Source organism: Zeus faber (genome assembly GCF_960531495.2).
Source record: "Zeus faber genome assembly, chromosome: 14".
NCBI lineage: Eukaryota > Metazoa > Chordata > Actinopteri > Zeiformes > Zeidae > Zeus > Zeus faber.
In genome coordinates this window covers 25,479,721-25,496,905 of record NC_137200.1, presented here as the reverse complement: position 1 = coordinate 25,496,905, position 17,185 = coordinate 25,479,721, and the positions used below count along the sequence as shown (strand labels likewise).

The 17,185-nt window shown below is 42.6% G+C and overlaps 2 protein-coding genes across 3 annotated transcripts in view; both read left to right on the top strand.

Moving 5' to 3' along the window:
- The window catches only part of taf6 (TAF6 RNA polymerase II, TATA box binding protein (TBP)-associated factor), a 9,913-nt gene extending 2,224 nt beyond the window's left edge, over positions 1–7,689 (top strand). The window contains exons 5-15 of one of the 2 annotated variants that reach the window (XM_080013280.1): positions 39–95; positions 193–312; positions 594–715; positions 1,167–1,241; positions 1,381–1,482; positions 1,588–1,770; positions 1,962–2,036; positions 2,129–2,254; positions 2,384–2,557; positions 6,271–6,462; positions 7,131–7,689. In XM_080013280.1, coding sequence (XP_079869406.1) covers positions 39–95; positions 193–312; positions 594–715; positions 1,167–1,241; positions 1,381–1,482; positions 1,588–1,770; positions 1,962–2,036; positions 2,129–2,254; positions 2,384–2,557; positions 6,271–6,462; positions 7,131–7,427 — 1,523 coding nt within the window. In that variant the 3' untranslated portion in view covers positions 7,428–7,689. Of the gene's footprint in view, positions 1–38; positions 96–192; positions 313–593; positions 716–1,163; positions 1,242–1,380; positions 1,483–1,587; positions 1,771–1,961; positions 2,037–2,128; positions 2,255–2,383; positions 2,558–6,270; positions 6,463–7,130 lie in introns of both variants that reach the window. The other variant, XM_080013279.1, reaches the window with a different exon arrangement.
- Positions 7,690–13,622: 5,933 nt separating this feature from the next.
- On the top strand, positions 13,623–16,903 carry sat2b (spermidine/spermine N1-acetyltransferase family member 2b). The gene is made up of 6 exons (XM_080013326.1): positions 13,623–13,716; positions 13,841–13,892; positions 15,266–15,349; positions 15,619–15,720; positions 16,411–16,451; positions 16,591–16,903. The coding sequence occupies exons 1-6, from the start codon at positions 13,633–13,635 to the stop codon at positions 16,768–16,770; spliced, it is 543 nt and encodes a 180-aa protein (XP_079869452.1). The 5' UTR covers positions 13,623–13,632; the 3' UTR covers positions 16,771–16,903.
- The last annotated feature ends 282 nt before the right edge of the window (positions 16,904–17,185 follow it).

Sequence of the window (17,185 nt, the reverse complement as noted above, 5' to 3'; positions counted from 1 at the left end):
AGCTTCCCACCAAACTCCCCTTATTTTCATATCCATAGCCCATTGGTTAAGTATTGACGGTATGCAACCAGCCATACCAGAAAACCCACCCCCAGGTGAGACGTCAAGCAGTTGTAAATTTATTGTTTAAACCTAAAATACTGTGAAAGATGCTTGTCTTGAATTTCCCACAAATGTTTTGCTCAATTGCAGCACCAAAAGAGCAGCAGAAGGCCGAATCCACGGAGCCCCTGAAAGTTGTCAAGCCCGGCCAAGAGGACGATAGTGCCCTCCAAGGCAAAACACAGGGCCCGACCTCTGCAGACGGCAAAGGTCCCAATCTTCTTTTGTGTCATGTTAAAAATGCACACCACTCCCACTCGTGTGTGTGTGTGTGTGTGTGTGTGTGTGTGTGTGTGTGTGTGTGTGTGTGTGTGTGTGTGTGTGTGTGTGTGTGTGTGTGTGTGTGTGTGTGTGTGTGTGTGTGTGTGTGTGTGTGTGTAGACAGTCCAAAATACCCACCCCCGATTTTAAAGGAACATTCCTTTTTATTTTTTTAATTTTTACCCTTTTAATGTTAATAAAGTTTTGGATGGCGTATGTCTTTCCATCAGGGAAGGAGAAGGGCCTGATGAGGCTAAAGCCACGCAGCACTCACGAGCTCTCTGTGGAGCAGCAGCTGTACTACAAAGAAATCACGGAAGCTTGCGTTGGCTCCTGTGAAGCTAAACGGGCTGTAAGTCATACATGTCTGCCTGAAATGTACCCACATTCCTTCATAAGTTATTATATTTCACAATCAACTGTTATAGCAGCGATTCTCATCCTTTTTTGGCCTGTGGCCCATTTTTAAGCCACCTAATCCTTGCGGGCAAAAGCCATATAGGGGGTGAGACTTTTATTTTCCTTTGATTACTATTTTGAAGCCAGCATCACTAATTGTAAGTGTCACAGTTCCCATTTAAGCCGATGAGCAAAAGATTGAGGTGAAATAAGAATCCCTCGCAATGTGCTTCAAAATGCAGATAGTTTTGTCCCGCGACCTCATGTTCATGTTTAGCGACCCAAGGGTTGAGAATCTCTGTGTTACAGGGTTAGTACACATCTTATAGCCATCTTAGCCATATTTATTTAATCGTTGAAATATAAAATTTGTTTTGTTTTTAATTATTCTTTTCATTCAGGAGGCCTTGCAGAGTATTGCTACTGACCCTGGACTGTATCAGATGCTTCCAAGATTCAGCACTTTTATTTCTGAGGGGGTAGGGATCTCTTTGTAATCGCGCAGCGTACTATTTGTACACATTCATACGTGTACTCTGGTATTTCTAAACCCCCCCCCCCCCCCCCCCCCCGTGCGACTCCACACCAGAGATGCTAACTCAGTGTCGTTCCCCGAAGGTGCGTGTCAACGTGGTTCAGAACAACCTGGCTCTGCTGATCTATCTGATGCGGATGGTCAAAGCTCTGATGGACAACCCCACGCTCTACCTGGAGAAATATGTGAGTGGAGCAAACGGAAACTGTGTCCGTTGAGTCGCTCTCAAGTGTAGAGTCTGAACTCATATTTGTATCTTGTTGCGTCCCCAAAATCTGCCCCATTTTCAGTTGCACGAGCTCATTCCGGCTGTGGTGACATGCATCGTGAGCAAGCAGCTGTGCCTGCGGCCGGACGTTGACAACCACTGGGCCCTACGCGACTTTGCCGCTCGACTTATGGCCCAGAGTTGTAAAACCTTCAGTACTACAACCAACAACATCCAGTCCCGTATTACCAAGACCTTTACAAAGGTGTGTTATTTTATCTGATTATGTATTTTTTTGTTTTTTGTTTATTTATTCCCCAAATGTTATTTTTGCTTCACGAAGAAATCACATTTAGACATTTGATATCCGCTTATTTTCTAATGTTGTGAATGAGGTAAAGGATGCACCCTTTTGACACGCACATTAACACTCTGCTGACTCACCTCTTCACTCAGAGTTGGTTGGATGAGAAAACACAGTGGACCACGCGTTACGGCTGCATCGCTGGACTCTCTGAGCTGGGACCTGATGTGAGTGGGATTCAGTTTCCCCAATCTTCTCCTGACCTTCCCCGCTCTGCTCATTGTGCTAACGTCAACTCCCTCCGCTTTGTCACCTGTAGGTGATAAAGACGTTGATCCTCCCTCGGCTTACTGTAGAGGGCACTCGCATCAAAGCAGTGATGGAAGGACCGGTGGTTTCCAATATCGACAAGATAGGAGCTGACCATGTTCAAAGTCTCTTATTGGTAAAAAAAAAAAAAGAGCTCTGCGATGAGCATTTGTTCTGTGCATTTATACACTTGTATGTAAAATGAAACTATTCCAAAGAAATAATAATGAGATTATTTTTATTTTTTTACCCGTCTCTTCCAAAGAAACACTGTGCCAGTGTAATTGCCAAGACTCGGCCTCTTCCTGACATCGTGGAGCAGTATCGGACGGACTACGGTTTCCTCGGACCCATGCTCTGCTCCCACGTTGTGAAGGCCAGGACCCAAGCAGCACTGCAGGCTCAGCAGGTCAACAGAACCACCCTAACAATCACACAGGTGAATTAAGCACAGCATGGGAAAAAAAAGAAAGTGATCAATTACGATATCTATGTCTGCTTTTCTTTTTTTTAATGGAATTTCTTTTTTAATTCAAATTATATTTGAAGCACAATTCCACCTGTCTTTCACGATACCATACGGGTATTTGCCAACACCGATACCAGTCCCGTATCTTTTCTCTTTATTAACAAGTGAGCTTTAAAATACATCCTTTTATAAGTGCATTTTGCCGAAGATGTTCATCTCAATGTGCATTGTTCAAACTGCTCAAACAAACACTTAACTACCTTAGTTTTACCTTTACGTTAAAAAATACAGGACCAAAAACTTCACTTGTAAAAAAAGCCTCGACTTTCATCACTTGAATGTAAATTGGTCCAGAATTATAAAACTGACAAGCTAAAGTCTTCATTGCATTATATTAAAAACAGTAGTGCAGTATATATACACGGATCAGCCACAACATTAAAACCTCCTGCCTAATACTGTGTAGCTCCCCCCTGGTGTCGCCAAAACAGCTGTGACCCGTGGAGGCATGGACTCCACCAGACTCTGAAGGTGTCCTGTGGCATCTGGCACCAAGACGTCAGCAGCAGAACCTTTGAGTCCTGGAAGTTGGGAGGTGGGGCCCCCGTGGGTCGGGCTTGTTGTTCCAGCACATCCCACGGATGCTCCATTGGATCGGACCCTAAACCGGCCCATACGCACGATGTAGAAGAAAACGTTATTCATCAGAACGGGCCACCTTCTTCCATTGCTCCATGGTCCAGTTCTGACGCTCATTGACGGTGCTTTGGGTGGTGGACAGGGGTCAGCATGGACACTCTGACCGCTCCCATACGCAGCAAGCTGTGATGCATTGTGTGTTCTGACACCTTTCTATCATAGCACCATTTACGTTTTCACCAATTTGTGCTACAGAAGCTCTTCTGTGGGATCGAACCAGAAGGATTAGACTTGCTTCCCATGTGCATCGACGAGCCTTGGGCGTCCATGACCCTGTTGCCGGTTCACCGGTCGTCCTTCCTTGGAGCACTTTTGGTCGGTAGTAACCACTGCATGGCGGGAACAGCCCACAAGACCTGTGGTTGTGGAGATGCTCTGACCCAGTCGTCCAGCATCACAATGTGCTCCTTGTCAAAGTGGCTCAGATCCTTACGCTGCTTCAACACATCAACTTCAACAACTGACTGTTCACTTGCTGCCTCATACATCCCACCTCTTGACAGGTGCCATTGGAACCAGATGATCAATGTTATTCACTTCACCTTATCTTTCAATAAGATTAACACTTAATTAATCTCTAATCTCGTCTTTGTTAATTCAAGCAAAATATTTATATAAAATATGAATGGAATATACATATTTATGAAATATCAATAAAATACTATAAGTATTTTATTGATATATAAGTGTTTTATTAATAAATAATACAATTATAATAGAAATGTGTCTGGAGCTAGTTTTCCTCTTTTTTATGTTATTTAATTTTATTTATTTATTTATTTATCAATTTATTTATTTATTTATCCATCCATTCATTTATTTATTAGCCTGTGCTGTCAGCATGCTGGACATAGAACACAGAGTATTTAGTAGTTGCTCTGCAAGTAGTGTTCAACTTCTCAACCTGCAAAGCCTCTTTATTCATAAATAAAAAAAAATGCTTTCAATAACTCTCTCCGTCTTTGGACGACCCGCGGAACCACTAGAGCATTTCTGTTTTACATGAACGCCACCAATCCCTCTCTTTGGGGTGCGATCTGACCATGTTTTGTCAATAAACAACTAATCATCATCACTTCTCAAAGAAGGGAGAATCACCACGGGTGTGACAAATAAAAATAGGAATAAACAACATGTACCTGAGAAAACAAACAAAAACATCAGACATGTATTTGACAAAACATTAGTGATGTCCTGATCAAGTATTTATTTATTTATTTTTTGCCCCGGATCCCAATCCGATTTTCCGAGATAATATTGTTGCACAGTGATCACTTCATGTACTTTAAAGTTATTAAAATCAATCCAATATATGCTTGACATTTGAAAAACCCTGCAATGAAATAACAAAAACATTGCAAGCTGTTCCTTAATGTTTTTTTTTTATTTTATGTTTTATGTGTTTCCACTTCCACTCGCAGTTCTAAAACTAGAACACTCAAAATGAGTAATATATAATCACAATTCCACTTGGAAAGGGTTTAATAGCTTAACTTAACATTCAGTCGCAACAAATAAAAATCACAATTCCGCTTAGTGCAGCCATATAGTAAAACTGCTAGTATACTTAAAATGAACAACAAAAATCTCAATTCCACTTTAAAGTGATAGCAGCTTAACTTAACCATGGGGGGGGGAAAAAACGAAATCAGTTTCTACTTATTGGAGTAGCGGCATAACAGCAAAACCCCGAATATAAAAATAATACAATTGCAAGGCTCTCATTTGTCTTCAAGGAAGGCCTGTTCTTAAAGCGCCTTTATTGAAGCTTCTCCAGGAGTGTTTCTCTCTCTCTCTCTCTCTCTCATTCAGTCACCCATACGCTTACTCTCACTTGCAAGTGAAGTGATGGCTCTTTTTGAGGAGAATCAGCATCTGTGCCCTGTTAGCGGACAGCCGCTTCCTCTTCTCATATATGACGTTTGAGACGGCACTAAAGCGTCTCTCACTGTCCACGTTGTGCAGGGGGCACAGAGACACGTGGTTGCAGTAGCAGCCGGTGAGGGAGGTTGTGCTGCATGTGCCCTCCACCTCCAGTACTGTAGTGGATTGTCTGACCTGGGGGTGGTTTGCTCTGCGAGGTAGCGCCGCACCTGAACAACTGCAGACGAGGTGCTCATAGACCCTCCCTCTCACTCTCTTCTAAGATCTGATCAAAGACGCTGCCGAGGCTGCAGCTGGCTGTGTTTTGACATTGGTCCTTTTTCACAGGCTCTGCCTCTGACGCTTCACGGACGGCCCTCCTTACCTCCACCTCCTCCGCCTTTTGAATGAGAGCTTCCTAAGTTTGTGAAGTATCTGAAAATAGATCAATGACGTGTACTTAAAAAAATAATAATAAAATTGTCAAAATAGACTCATAGCATCGATAGAGCATAGCATTAAATACATGTCCATTTAGTGGACTTGCCTGTCTTTGTATCTGGGATGCACCAGAGGGGCAATGCAGTAGAGTGGCTCAGTCTCAACCCTGCTGAAGCGTCCATCCACTGCCTCTTGGAGAATGCTTTTCATCGTCTTGATTCCCTGGTCAGTGTTGTGCCCTTTGGGGGGAACACATTTAAGGACCGTGATGGCAGGGATCACATTAGCTGCAGTTGCAGGCTCCGCAGCCGCCCCCGAGTCCCACAGCCACATAGACTCTCCATGACCATGACCGCAGGCAACACCCACGCATGACCCCGAGGTGCACAAACCAGTCCCAGAGAGCAGGAAATGACCCTGCACCCCTGAAGCGTACACATACAGCCCACGCCCACGCCCACGCCCAGGCATAAGACAGAAATGCCCTCCATGCCCACCCATGGCCCACGCAAAAGCGGAGCTGCCATACCTCAACCGGCGAGATGCCCCTACCGGCCACGAGCCCCGAACGCCCACGTAGCGGAGTGCGCTCAGCAACGTGTACTCTGACATCAACAACCCCCCCACATTAAATCCTACATTTAATGTATCTACATTAAATCCAACCGTGTGTCTTGCAGCCTCGGCCCACCCTCACCGTCTCCCAGAGTGGGTTAAGCAGCTCCGGAGGACCTCGTACTCCCAGCATCATCAAAGTTCCAAGCTCTCTAGCCCTGATGTCGCCCCGTCCAGGGACCCCGTCGCAGCCATCTCCACCGGCAACAAAGTACATCGTCATGGCAACCAGTGCGGGTGCGGCCTCAACTCAGCAGGTACTACGTGGTTTCCGGTTTGGTGTGACGGTGTATGAGCTGGAAATTCCTGCTTCTGTTTGGATGATGCATCTAAACTCGATGTTAAAACTTAAGATAGACCAATTAATTGTTTTTGTCAAAAATCCATGAGTGAGTGTAGATAGTTTCACTATTCTTCATCCCAGGCCTGATGAAAATGCTGCTTCCCGTTGTTTGTAACGGTTCATAAAACACACATTTATTCAGTAATTAAAAACAAATTGGTGTCAATGACTTGAGGTGACTTCAAAATGTCATTTCCATGGCTACAGAAATGAAGGAAAATGCAGACCTGCCAACCTGTACACATTTTGTGTAGCAAGTACACAATTGTTAGTCAAAATACGCAGGTATGAAATGCCAGCTGAAACTACGGTGTGTGTGTGTGTGTGTGTGTGTGTGTGTGTGTGTGTGTGTGTGTGTGTGTGTGTGTGTGTGTGTGTGTGTGTGTGTGTGTGTGTGTGTGTGTGTGTGTGTGTGTGTGTGTGTGTGTGTGTGAATTTAATTACGGAAATCAATCGATATTAAACAATTGTGTATATTTATTGGGTATTTAAACTACATCCCTGGGACTGGAGCAGATGCTACGACCTGTGGTTCTTTGAACCCTCCCTCTCCTCCTCACCCTCTGTTTCTCTTCCTCTCAGGTCATCACACTCAGCTCCTCACAGTCGGCGTCAGCCTCTCCGGTCACAAGCACTGTTCCTAGCACCACCTCCACCTTGCAGCCGCTGGTGAAGGTGGAGTCCAGTGGAGGCTCCGGGCTGACGGGGTCGCGACCTCTGCAGAAGTACATCGTGGTGTCTCTGCCCTCGTCCGCCTCGTCCTCCCTAGAGAGCAAGACCTCTCTGCTTCCCACCTCCGTGTCCTCGTCTCCGCTGGAGCCGGGGATGAAGACGGAGCGCTGTGACTCCCCCGGTGTGAGCGCCCCGTCCCCACACTGAGACACCTCCTGCCCATGTGTCGTCATTGGGACCATATGAACGCACGCTGGGCTTGGTGTGGATCTGACTCAAAATTGTAAATACTTTCACGTGCCATGAAATCTGTAGGAGGTGACTCTGGCATTTAGAATGGTTCAGCTGATACTCTTAATTGATTTTCTTCCTTTTTTTAGTCTAAAATAAATCAGATTTTGTAAGAATTTACTCATTTTGAAGTATTTATTGCAGCAGAAATGGGCCCTAAAAAGCAACAAACGGGTGCTTTTGTTTAAGGCAGGGGTCTGACATTATCTGGGGGCCACTGGCCAGGTGGTCTTCTCCTTGTGGGGCCGTGTTGAATTTTACACCATTAGTGAAGTGCTGTTAAAACTAGATATGTGATCAATCAAAATATTATCTTTAACCTATTTAGAATCTTATCTATCTAGAATAAAACTACCAAATACTATTTATATTGTGAAAACATCAAGTAAAAAGGTGTGAATAAATTGTGAAAATTGAGTTTGTGGGACAGATTTAACTTTGTTTAATGTTATAAACATATAGTGGGTCGCATTACATTGTCCCGCGGACCGCATGTGGCCCCGGCCCCCTTTTTGAGACCCTGGTTTAAAGTTGTATTGAGCCGACTGTACATCAGCCGTCATCGTCGAGGCTTCAGTGGAAACAACCAGCAGCAGCAGTGGTGGAAGGAGCTAAGATGTGTGGTCCTGAAGAGATGGAGAGCGATGTAAAGATGGAGGATTGGCGCAAACCTGAGCAGTGAGTGAAGAAACACAGTATGAAGTCTGGGAGAGGAGGTGAAATGGGAAAGGTGCAGCTGGTTGAACAAGTGGGCTGCAGAGTTCTGGATGCCCTGGAATTGATTTTCATCTGAACACTCAGGTGCTGTGGTTAGAACCCAAAAGTAACTTCTGTCCCGCAGAACACAAATCACTGCTGAGAAACCTTTGGCCACCTACTGCAGAGAAATGTAAAGGGAAGGCAAGTTTATTCATAAAACTTCTTCTTTTGGGGTCACAAAAGCGGATCATCTGCCTCCAATACCATCTGTTTTGCGCATCTTCCTTCATAAAACACATTTCAACCGCAAGGCAGTCCAACGTGCTTTACATGAAACATCGGAAGCATTAAGACAATGTGCAAAAGACACATTATAAAAGGACATAGAATGCATAAAGTAAAAAAAAACAGAATACATAGAGTTCATAAAGTCAAAAAATGTATATGCAGAATGCAAGAAATGAATCAAAGAAACCCTGTTTAGCTCTTATTTCGCCTATTCCTAGAATTATGTTTTTCCTTGTCACGGTGATATCCTAGCCCTGGAGAACCGGTCCGGAGATCTTTCAGTCATCTGAAATTGGCAGAAAACGTTATAATACAGTGCACCCGAAGCAACTAGTATTCACATTTCAACAAGGCAATTCAAAGTGCTTTAAATAAAACATCAGAAGCTTTAAGACAAAGTGTAAAAGAAACAAATTGTAAAGTTAAAAAATATATAACAGAATGCATAAAATCAAGTCATAAAAGTGACAGAGTAGTGCAAGAAATTAATATTAGGTTTAGGGTTTTTTCTTTAACATGACCGATTCAAGCTGAGCGCTGACTTTTAGTCGTTCTTCCCTGGCTCCAAAAACAATGACTTCAGTTTTGTTTTTATTTAATTGGAGAAAGTTCTGCCTCATCCAATCGTTGATTTGTTCAACGCAATTGCTCAGTGATTGTATTGGACCATTGATATGGTTACGTATATTTGTGTATTGTCTGCGTAATTATGGAAACATATTTTGTTGTTTTCCATAATCTGAGCCAGTGGGAGCATGTAGATGTTAAACAGAAGAGGCCCCAGAATGGAGCCTTAGGGAACTATGCATGTCATTTTTGTCTGTTCAGAATTGTAAAACCTGACACAACAAACCACCTAACCCAGGGGCGTCTAAGCTACGGCCTGCGGGCCAACTGCGGCCCATGGTCCATTTTTAATTGGCCCGCAGCAAATTCTAAAAATATAATGGAATGTGGCCCACGCATGAAACTTGTTATTGACTGTATAGTACTGCTTAGTTTTAACACTAGGTGGAGCTACTGTCTTGAACAAGGCAGCTTCTCCACAGAACAAACAATCAAAGAACCAGACTTCAACAACTGTAGCATGTCCAGAAACACAGTTGTGCGGCGAATCGAAAACTTGTCAGCTAACTTAAAACATCAAGTGTCAGAAAAAGCTTGTGCTTTTGATTTTTACTTGATTGCCTGTGATGAGCACGCAGATGCCATAGACATCGCACAGCTGTTAATTTTTTTGCGGGGAGTCTATGATAACCTTTGGATTACAGAGGAGCCGCTTGATATTAGGAGTCTAAAGGGCACAACAACCGGGAAGGACATTTTTGAAGCTGTGCCTGATGCAATTGACAAGATGGGACTTAAATGGGTCAAGCTGTGTGGAGTTACAACGGATGGGGCTCCTGCAATGACAGGCGAGCGCAAAGGAATGGCCGCTATGGTGTGCGCCAAGGTGCAAGGGAGTGGAGGTGAGGCTGTTAAAATGCACTGTATCATCCACCAAGAAGCCCTCTGTGCCAAGACAGTCCAGCTTGGCGATGTGATGAACACTGTTGTGAAAACTGTCAACATAATTCGAGCACGAGGTCTCTACCACACAGAATTTCAAGCTTTCCTATCTGATGTTGATGCTGAATACGGGGACCTACTCTACCATTCTGACGTGCGTTGGCTAAGTCGCAGCTCGGTGCTGCAGCAATCTCTCATGATAGAATTCAGTCAGCGCTTCCAAGATTTTTCCATCATTGAGACAGAAATCAAGGTGTTCTGGACTCCCTTCCTGATGGATGCAGAAGTAGTGGAAGAGAGTCTGCAATTAGAACTTATGGAAATGCAGTGTGATAATTCTCTGAACAATCAACGTCAGCTTCTCTCCCTACCCGACTTCTACTGGAGCTTGGAAAAGTCCAAGTTTCCTCTGATGAGACGCGACGCAGAAAAGAACGACGAGTCTGTTTGGCTCAACATACACATGTGGGCAAACATTTTCTCTGTTCACTCTGAACGAAAGCAGAGTGAGAACCAAAATGACCGACGGCCATCTCTGCCATGTCCTTTGCATCTCAACCACCGAGCTTACTCCTGACCTGCCGGCCATCCTTCAGTCCAAAGCCCAGCATCACTGCTCCCACTGAGTGCACGATGTTCCCATTATAGGGGAGTTAAAAATATATTACGCAGTATTCATGTGTTAATAAGCCCAATTACTTAATAAATTCAGTTGATAACATTTTCTCACAAACGTTAGTTGATGTGTTAACAAGCCCAATAACTTATTTGCATAACAAGCTTGAAATATACCCTTCCCCTTATTATCCCCCTTTATACAGGGCTGTGAAGAGGGATCACCATCCTGACTAAGAAGCCATCTGAGGCTGCTGTTTTTGAGAATGTGCTGCCGACCATTTTTGTAACAAAATTAATGAAAACTTATTAATGGAAAGCTGTGATGTAGGCTGTTTTTTTTCTTTAAGCATATTCAATTATCAGGCATAATTTTTCTACATTTGATTGATTTTGCGAACTTTAATACACTAGAGGTGAGGCGATATAACTCACCTCTATTGAGTGGCCCAGCCCTTTGCATATTGTTCTGTATGTGGCCCTCAGTGAAAAAAGTTTGGACACACCCGACCTGACCTAACCCAACAACTTGGGTGTGTAATTACCTATAAACACAAAGTAGTCCCTGTCCCTGCCCGGTTTTCCATTCGCTCTAGTAATATGTCATGTTTGACCGTGTCAACATGTACACCGTGCTTCAAGCTCCATTTACCAATCACCACAGGGAACACAATAATGTGTAGGAACCCCTGTCTCAAGAGTATGTATTATAATTGACACAACCTAATTCTATAATACAATTGTTTATATGCAAGATAAAAAGCTGGCGCAAATGTTACAAATCATGAAATTGGGCAGAGATGAACACACAAGGACTATCAGTGATATAGCACCCCATGAAGTGATAATCCGTCACCGAATTACATAATAAAAGAAATAAGACGCAATATTAAAAAGTGAAGCATGTGGATAAAATACCATCTAGGGTCACTAGGGGGCCCACATGTGATAAAACAATAGAAGGATAAATAACTGAGGGGTGGCCGGGTTTTGGTACTTCTCACACCAGAGAAAACATTCACAAACATAAAACACCTGGACCCGGAAAGAGATTTTATATAAAAATTGTAGGCATTTTAGCCAATGTCCCACGTGCAGAATATCATCCCCTTTCTGTTGCAGGACGCCTGGAATCATCTTTCCTGTGCAGTCCAGACTAATCTTGCAATGCCTTAGGGACCAGCTGAGCTCCAACGTGGCCCCGAAGCTCCTTAGTGAGAAATGTCGAACAGCAAGTTTATCTCCTGAAGTTAAACCCTGTATCTCTGCATGCCTGCGTGTGCATGTCACAGCTCTGGCTTTTTCAAACATAAAAAACCCCCCCACTGCAGTACAACCACTGCTTTTCTAAAACCGGTCTTTTATCCAATTGCTGTGAAGGAAGCAGGAACGGCTGTGTTGGATGTCAATCAAACTGCGCTATGTGGGTCAGTGCTGATTGATCTGTCACCACCTTTGCTACTCATACACCTGTGAGACACCGAGAAGTCACTACCTATGCAGATTTAGGCGGAATATGAGGGAAACTAGTAGCCTGGCATCACCAGACTAATTCCCAAATGTGTATTAGTCCGGAATCTCTCAGTTCATTTTCAATTTCCAAGGGGCGTTACCAATGGGCATAGACCAAAATGTCTCTAGATGCAATTGGATAGACCTACAACCAATCAGAGCACTGGATAGACCTGCAACCAATCAGAACATTGGATATACCTACAGCCAATCAGAGCATTGGATAGACCTACAGCTTATCAGAGAACTAGATGGACCTACAACCAACCAGAGCATTGAATAGACTTACAAGCAATCAGAGCACTGGATAGACCTACAGCCAATCAGAGCATTGGAGAGACCTACAACCAATCAGAGCATTGGATAGACCTACAACCAATCAGAACATTTGATAGACTTACAACCAATCAGAGCATTGAATAGACCTACAACCAATCACAGCAAGGAAACATGTGATGTTGTAAGAGAAATTGTTCCAATATGGTTATTAAACCATATAATGCCCGTTTTGATCATTTCTTAGTATGTACTACCTGCAGTAAATGACGTCCTCCTGCATGTATCGTGTGATAAGAATCAAACTCATGACTTCAGGGACCTGTAGCAGATAGGGACGATGTGAAGACACCAGAGGTTTCCTGTTTTCCTTTGTCCATCTGTTGTGCCTCATAAGCACTTATTGACTGCTCCTTCCTGGGGTTGTGAGGCAGTAGATGCATTATATACTCAGGTCCTAAATAGATGTGTTTTCTCCTTGTGCCTCGGAGATCGGTACAGAGACTCGTTGGAAGCTGTTGTATCTCTCGATGCTTGCAACTATCTAAATTAAACTTAGACTGAGGTCTAAAGTTGCTGTGCATTGATTCACCTTTTGGGTACAGACTCTCTCCTGAGGCACCTAGTCCTGTGAGCCAATGGGGTTTTTAGCATGACTTCTGGGTTCCGTTGTATTTAGTCCTTAAACTCTCTCCGATTTCACCTTATCAGTTCACCAAAATGTGTTTCTGAACAAATTCAAGGAAATAATCAAGCCAGTTGCTGAATCTTCACTCATTAGACTCATGACAAGACTCAAGGCCTCATTAAAAGTTTGAGGGACACGGCACCGCGGCGCACCAGGATTTTTGGTTTCATCCAAATGTCGGAAAATTAAATAAAGCAAGTAAATAAAATAAAATAAAATAAACACATATACAATAAAAACACTGTTTTTATTGTTTTTTGTTTAGAGAAATGCACAGTGGATGCAGTGGATTTTTACATTATTTTTATACATACTATTTTTTTAGACAGAAACACTGATTATTTTTAAAATGCTTACATTTCCAGGAGTATTTCCAGACAGTTCGTTTGAAACCCTCTTTATTTAAGTTCCGTTTTTGTTACTTCTCCAGCCGTGGGTGGAGTCACGCGGGTGGGGACCCGACGTCGGTGGCTTTTACACTGAAGACCGGAAGTTGACGTGTCCTACATCCTGTTGAGGGTCCCGACCTCAGTCATGGCCGCTCAGCCCGGTCACACGGACTTTCAAATACGAGCCGCTCGCCGAGATGACTGCAGAGACATAGCCAGGATGATAATGGTAATAAAACCACCATGGCACATGCTTTTCCGTTTAATAGCAATGCTTCATCCACTAATAATAATAATAATAATAATAGTAGTAATAATAATTCACACTAAGTCAATCAATGTTTTCCCTCCAGGAGTTAGCGGTGTTTGAGAAGATGCCGGATCAGGTGAAGATCTCCCATCAAGGTATTAATATTATTATTATTTTATTATTATTATTATTATTATTATTATTATTATTATTAATAATAATAATAATAATAATAATAATAATAAAAATAATAAAATACATATTTTTTTATTATCGTTATTATTGTTGTTATTATTATTTTATTGTTATTATTAATATTATGGTTATTATTATTGTATTATTAATGTATGGTTTTATAAGATACTTTTATTTTATGGTTTTATAATCCACTTTTATTATTATATTATTATTATTTTTTTTATCCACTTCCATTTATCTTCACAGACAGTAACGTATAGAACCCCTGAGGCCATAACCTGCTGCGTCAGTCAATGTCACGGTCCGACCTTGTCAACAACACCTGGATCACCCCCCCAACAGAAACAACACAGGCCAACGCCAGCAGAATATCCCCAAAACACAATGGAGACACATAACATCTCCGGACCCATAATCCTTTGCATCAACATAGCCAAAGGGCCTGGGCCCACCCCCTTGGGACGCTACAATATATTTTGCAATAGTGATGAATTAGAAAATGACATAATCACCACTGAACGTAAATTGCAAATTAAACTAAACACTGAAGGAGTGGTGAGTTAATGCTTTACTTTCCTCGCCACGAGCGTGATCATTGATTAACTCCATTCTCCTGAAAAATGATTACTTAGCTCTGGATGTAAGTAGATCGGGTTCAGACCCCATGTGCAAAAAATGACGGTTTTAAAGTTACATGTTTGGAAATGATATTATGCTGTGAACGGTTTTGTTGTCGGTTTGTCTGTTACCTTGAACACATTCACAGTCTGACACCATCAGCTGCTGACGCACTGGGATGAGCAGTAACTGCACCCAGGTCAGATGAGGTTCTGTATCCATTATGGATTCAGTATTAGTATCAATATGGCCAAACAGTGTGGAAATGGTTGCTATTTATTTTATTTATTTTTCCTGCATGGATTCGGCTAGAAGCTTGAAAACATGCACCAAAAAAGAAAGAACAAAGAAAGGCAAAAGCTTCCTATCCTCCGGGGAATTTGCACTGGTCATTGAGAAAATCACAACGAGTTTCATCTACTTACAGTAGGAGAAGTTGTCATGGTGAGGATTGGTGCCTTTCTAAAGACGCTTGGCATAAAAAAAAAAACCTTGAGTCTGAAAAAAGGAAAATAAGAATTAAGATAATTAAAAAAAAAGCCAAACATAAAAATGTCCCTTTGTTCTCCAATAATCTCAATAATGTTGAAGTTATGCATCCTTTTATGCAGTTGACTTATTTTTAAATGCAATGAAATGAAATATTTTTCCCATTGAAATCAATCTGTTAAAGAGTTAAAATGAAGCGCTCTTCTTTTCTGTTTCACCGTAGAGCTGGAGCGAGATGGTTTCGGCCCAAATCCCTTATTCCAATGCCTCGTTGCAGAAGTTCCTGAGGGCCACAAATCTGCAGAGGGTAACCCCTACAAACACGCCTTTATTTTGTCTACTACTACATTTGGACAATAAGGAACAATGTGTTATCCCCACAACATTGGAAATCTCACATTATATCTGTTTATGAATTCAAAACACCATCTTACCCAGCTTTTATTTTTTTTATTGTGTTATTGTTTTTCTTTTATAGCGGTTTATATTTGTTTTTTTTTTACATATGATTTCAAGTGAAACTACCATAAATAACATGAATTAATAAAGCATAAGTGCTCCTCTTTTTGCATTCAGGATGCACCGTTGTGGGCTACACCCTCTTCTACTACACCTATAGCACCTGGATGGGAAGCTCGGTCTACATGGAGGATCTATACGTGATGCCAGAATTCAGAGGCAAGTCTCCTCTTCATACAATATAGAATTGAACAAAATCTGCCCAAAATCAATACCTTACCCCATGACAGACAATCTGTCCCAGAGATATTTACATTTATGTGACATACAGTATTTCCTCAAATAGTGACCAGGGCCTTTATTTACCTCAACTGCAGAGGGCACCAGGCCTTTATTAGAAGCAGAATTTTATATCTAATTCCCTCTGTTTAATAAGTATATTTTCTGATATTTTAGTATAATGTTTATATTAAACTTCTCACTGGGTGCCATACCATGCAAACACATGTATCGTGAAAATAGAGAGAGCTAGTAGCTACCCTAAAAGTCACACTTGTGGTGGTAGCCGACCGGGGAATTACAAGCTTTCCGAGTTAGACCTGAGTGCACCACGTGCTGCTAGGAGTGCTCCTGGGGCAGAACAGTCCTGGGGCATTTTCCCCAGGAGTGTTCTGCGATCTGCTACGTGGCAGCAGGAAACGGAGTAAATTAAATTAATCTACAATAAAAACACTCCGTACTGGAACAGCTCCAGATCGGTTTTCCCCCCGGTCTGTACTTGAGGCAGGCTTTTATTTGTTCATGTAGACCACACCCCCCGCATTTATTAGAGGCTGCATGTTTATTTGACAACCGGTTGATATTTGAGGACATATGGTATTTACATTTTGTTGTCTCCTAATTCCACAGGAAAAGGCATCGGCAAAGGTTTAATGAGCAAAGTAGCTCAGGTGAGAATGCGTTAGATTTTTATTTTTTACTCGTTTCTTCTCAAGCATTTTAGAATGAAGTGACACGCGCATGCAGACCTCTTTCTCTCGGAGGCAACAAGGTTTTTTCGGTTGATCATGTGCGTCTTATTTGTCCCAGGTTGGGAAACGGAAGCGGTGCGTGCGTCTTCAGCTGTGCGTGTTGGACTGGAATACTCCGTCTCTGGACTTCTACGCGGCGAAGGGGGCGCAGGACTTGACGGCGAAGGAGGGGTGGCACTTCCTGCGCTTCGACGGGGACGCCCTGGACGCGCTGGCGGAGGAGGCTCCTGAGGATTAGAGATGAGCGAGTGGAGCGCTTACACCGTCTGTCGGCGTTTCCCCGGTGATGAAGACGGATGACGTCATTATTTTGTCGCTTATTCAGCTCCGCTGAAGAGAACAGAAAGAAAGAAATATACCTATTTCTTGGACATGGTCTGTTTCCTGTCTGCTGGTGTTGGTTTAAAACAGAGGCATAGGTAGGGTAAAACATCCTGTACTGTTGTCTAACATACTTTTGAATTGAGTAATGTACAATGTCCAATATACATAAATCTGTCCCTAAAGAGTAGGAATTACATAGCTCCTTGGAAGTTGTATAGATTAAGTCACCCTAACCCTAACCCTGTAAAATACTGACACCACCACCAAAACCTTTTCTGTTTGGAAATTGGAATCAGGATCTGCATGAGCACCAGGCTCTGCTATATCAG

Coding starts and splice junctions, on each gene's coding strand:
- sat2b (XM_080013326.1), top strand. CDS start 13,633: ATGGCCGCTCAGCCCGGTCACACGGACTTTCAAATACGAGCCGCTCGC. Junction 15,350..15,618: donor GGGCCACAAATCTGCAGAGG/GTAACCCCTACA, acceptor TTTTGCATTCAG/GATGCACCGTTGTGGGCTAC. Junction 15,721..16,410: donor CGTGATGCCAGAATTCAGAG/GCAAGTCTCCTC, acceptor CTAATTCCACAG/GAAAAGGCATCGGCAAAGGT.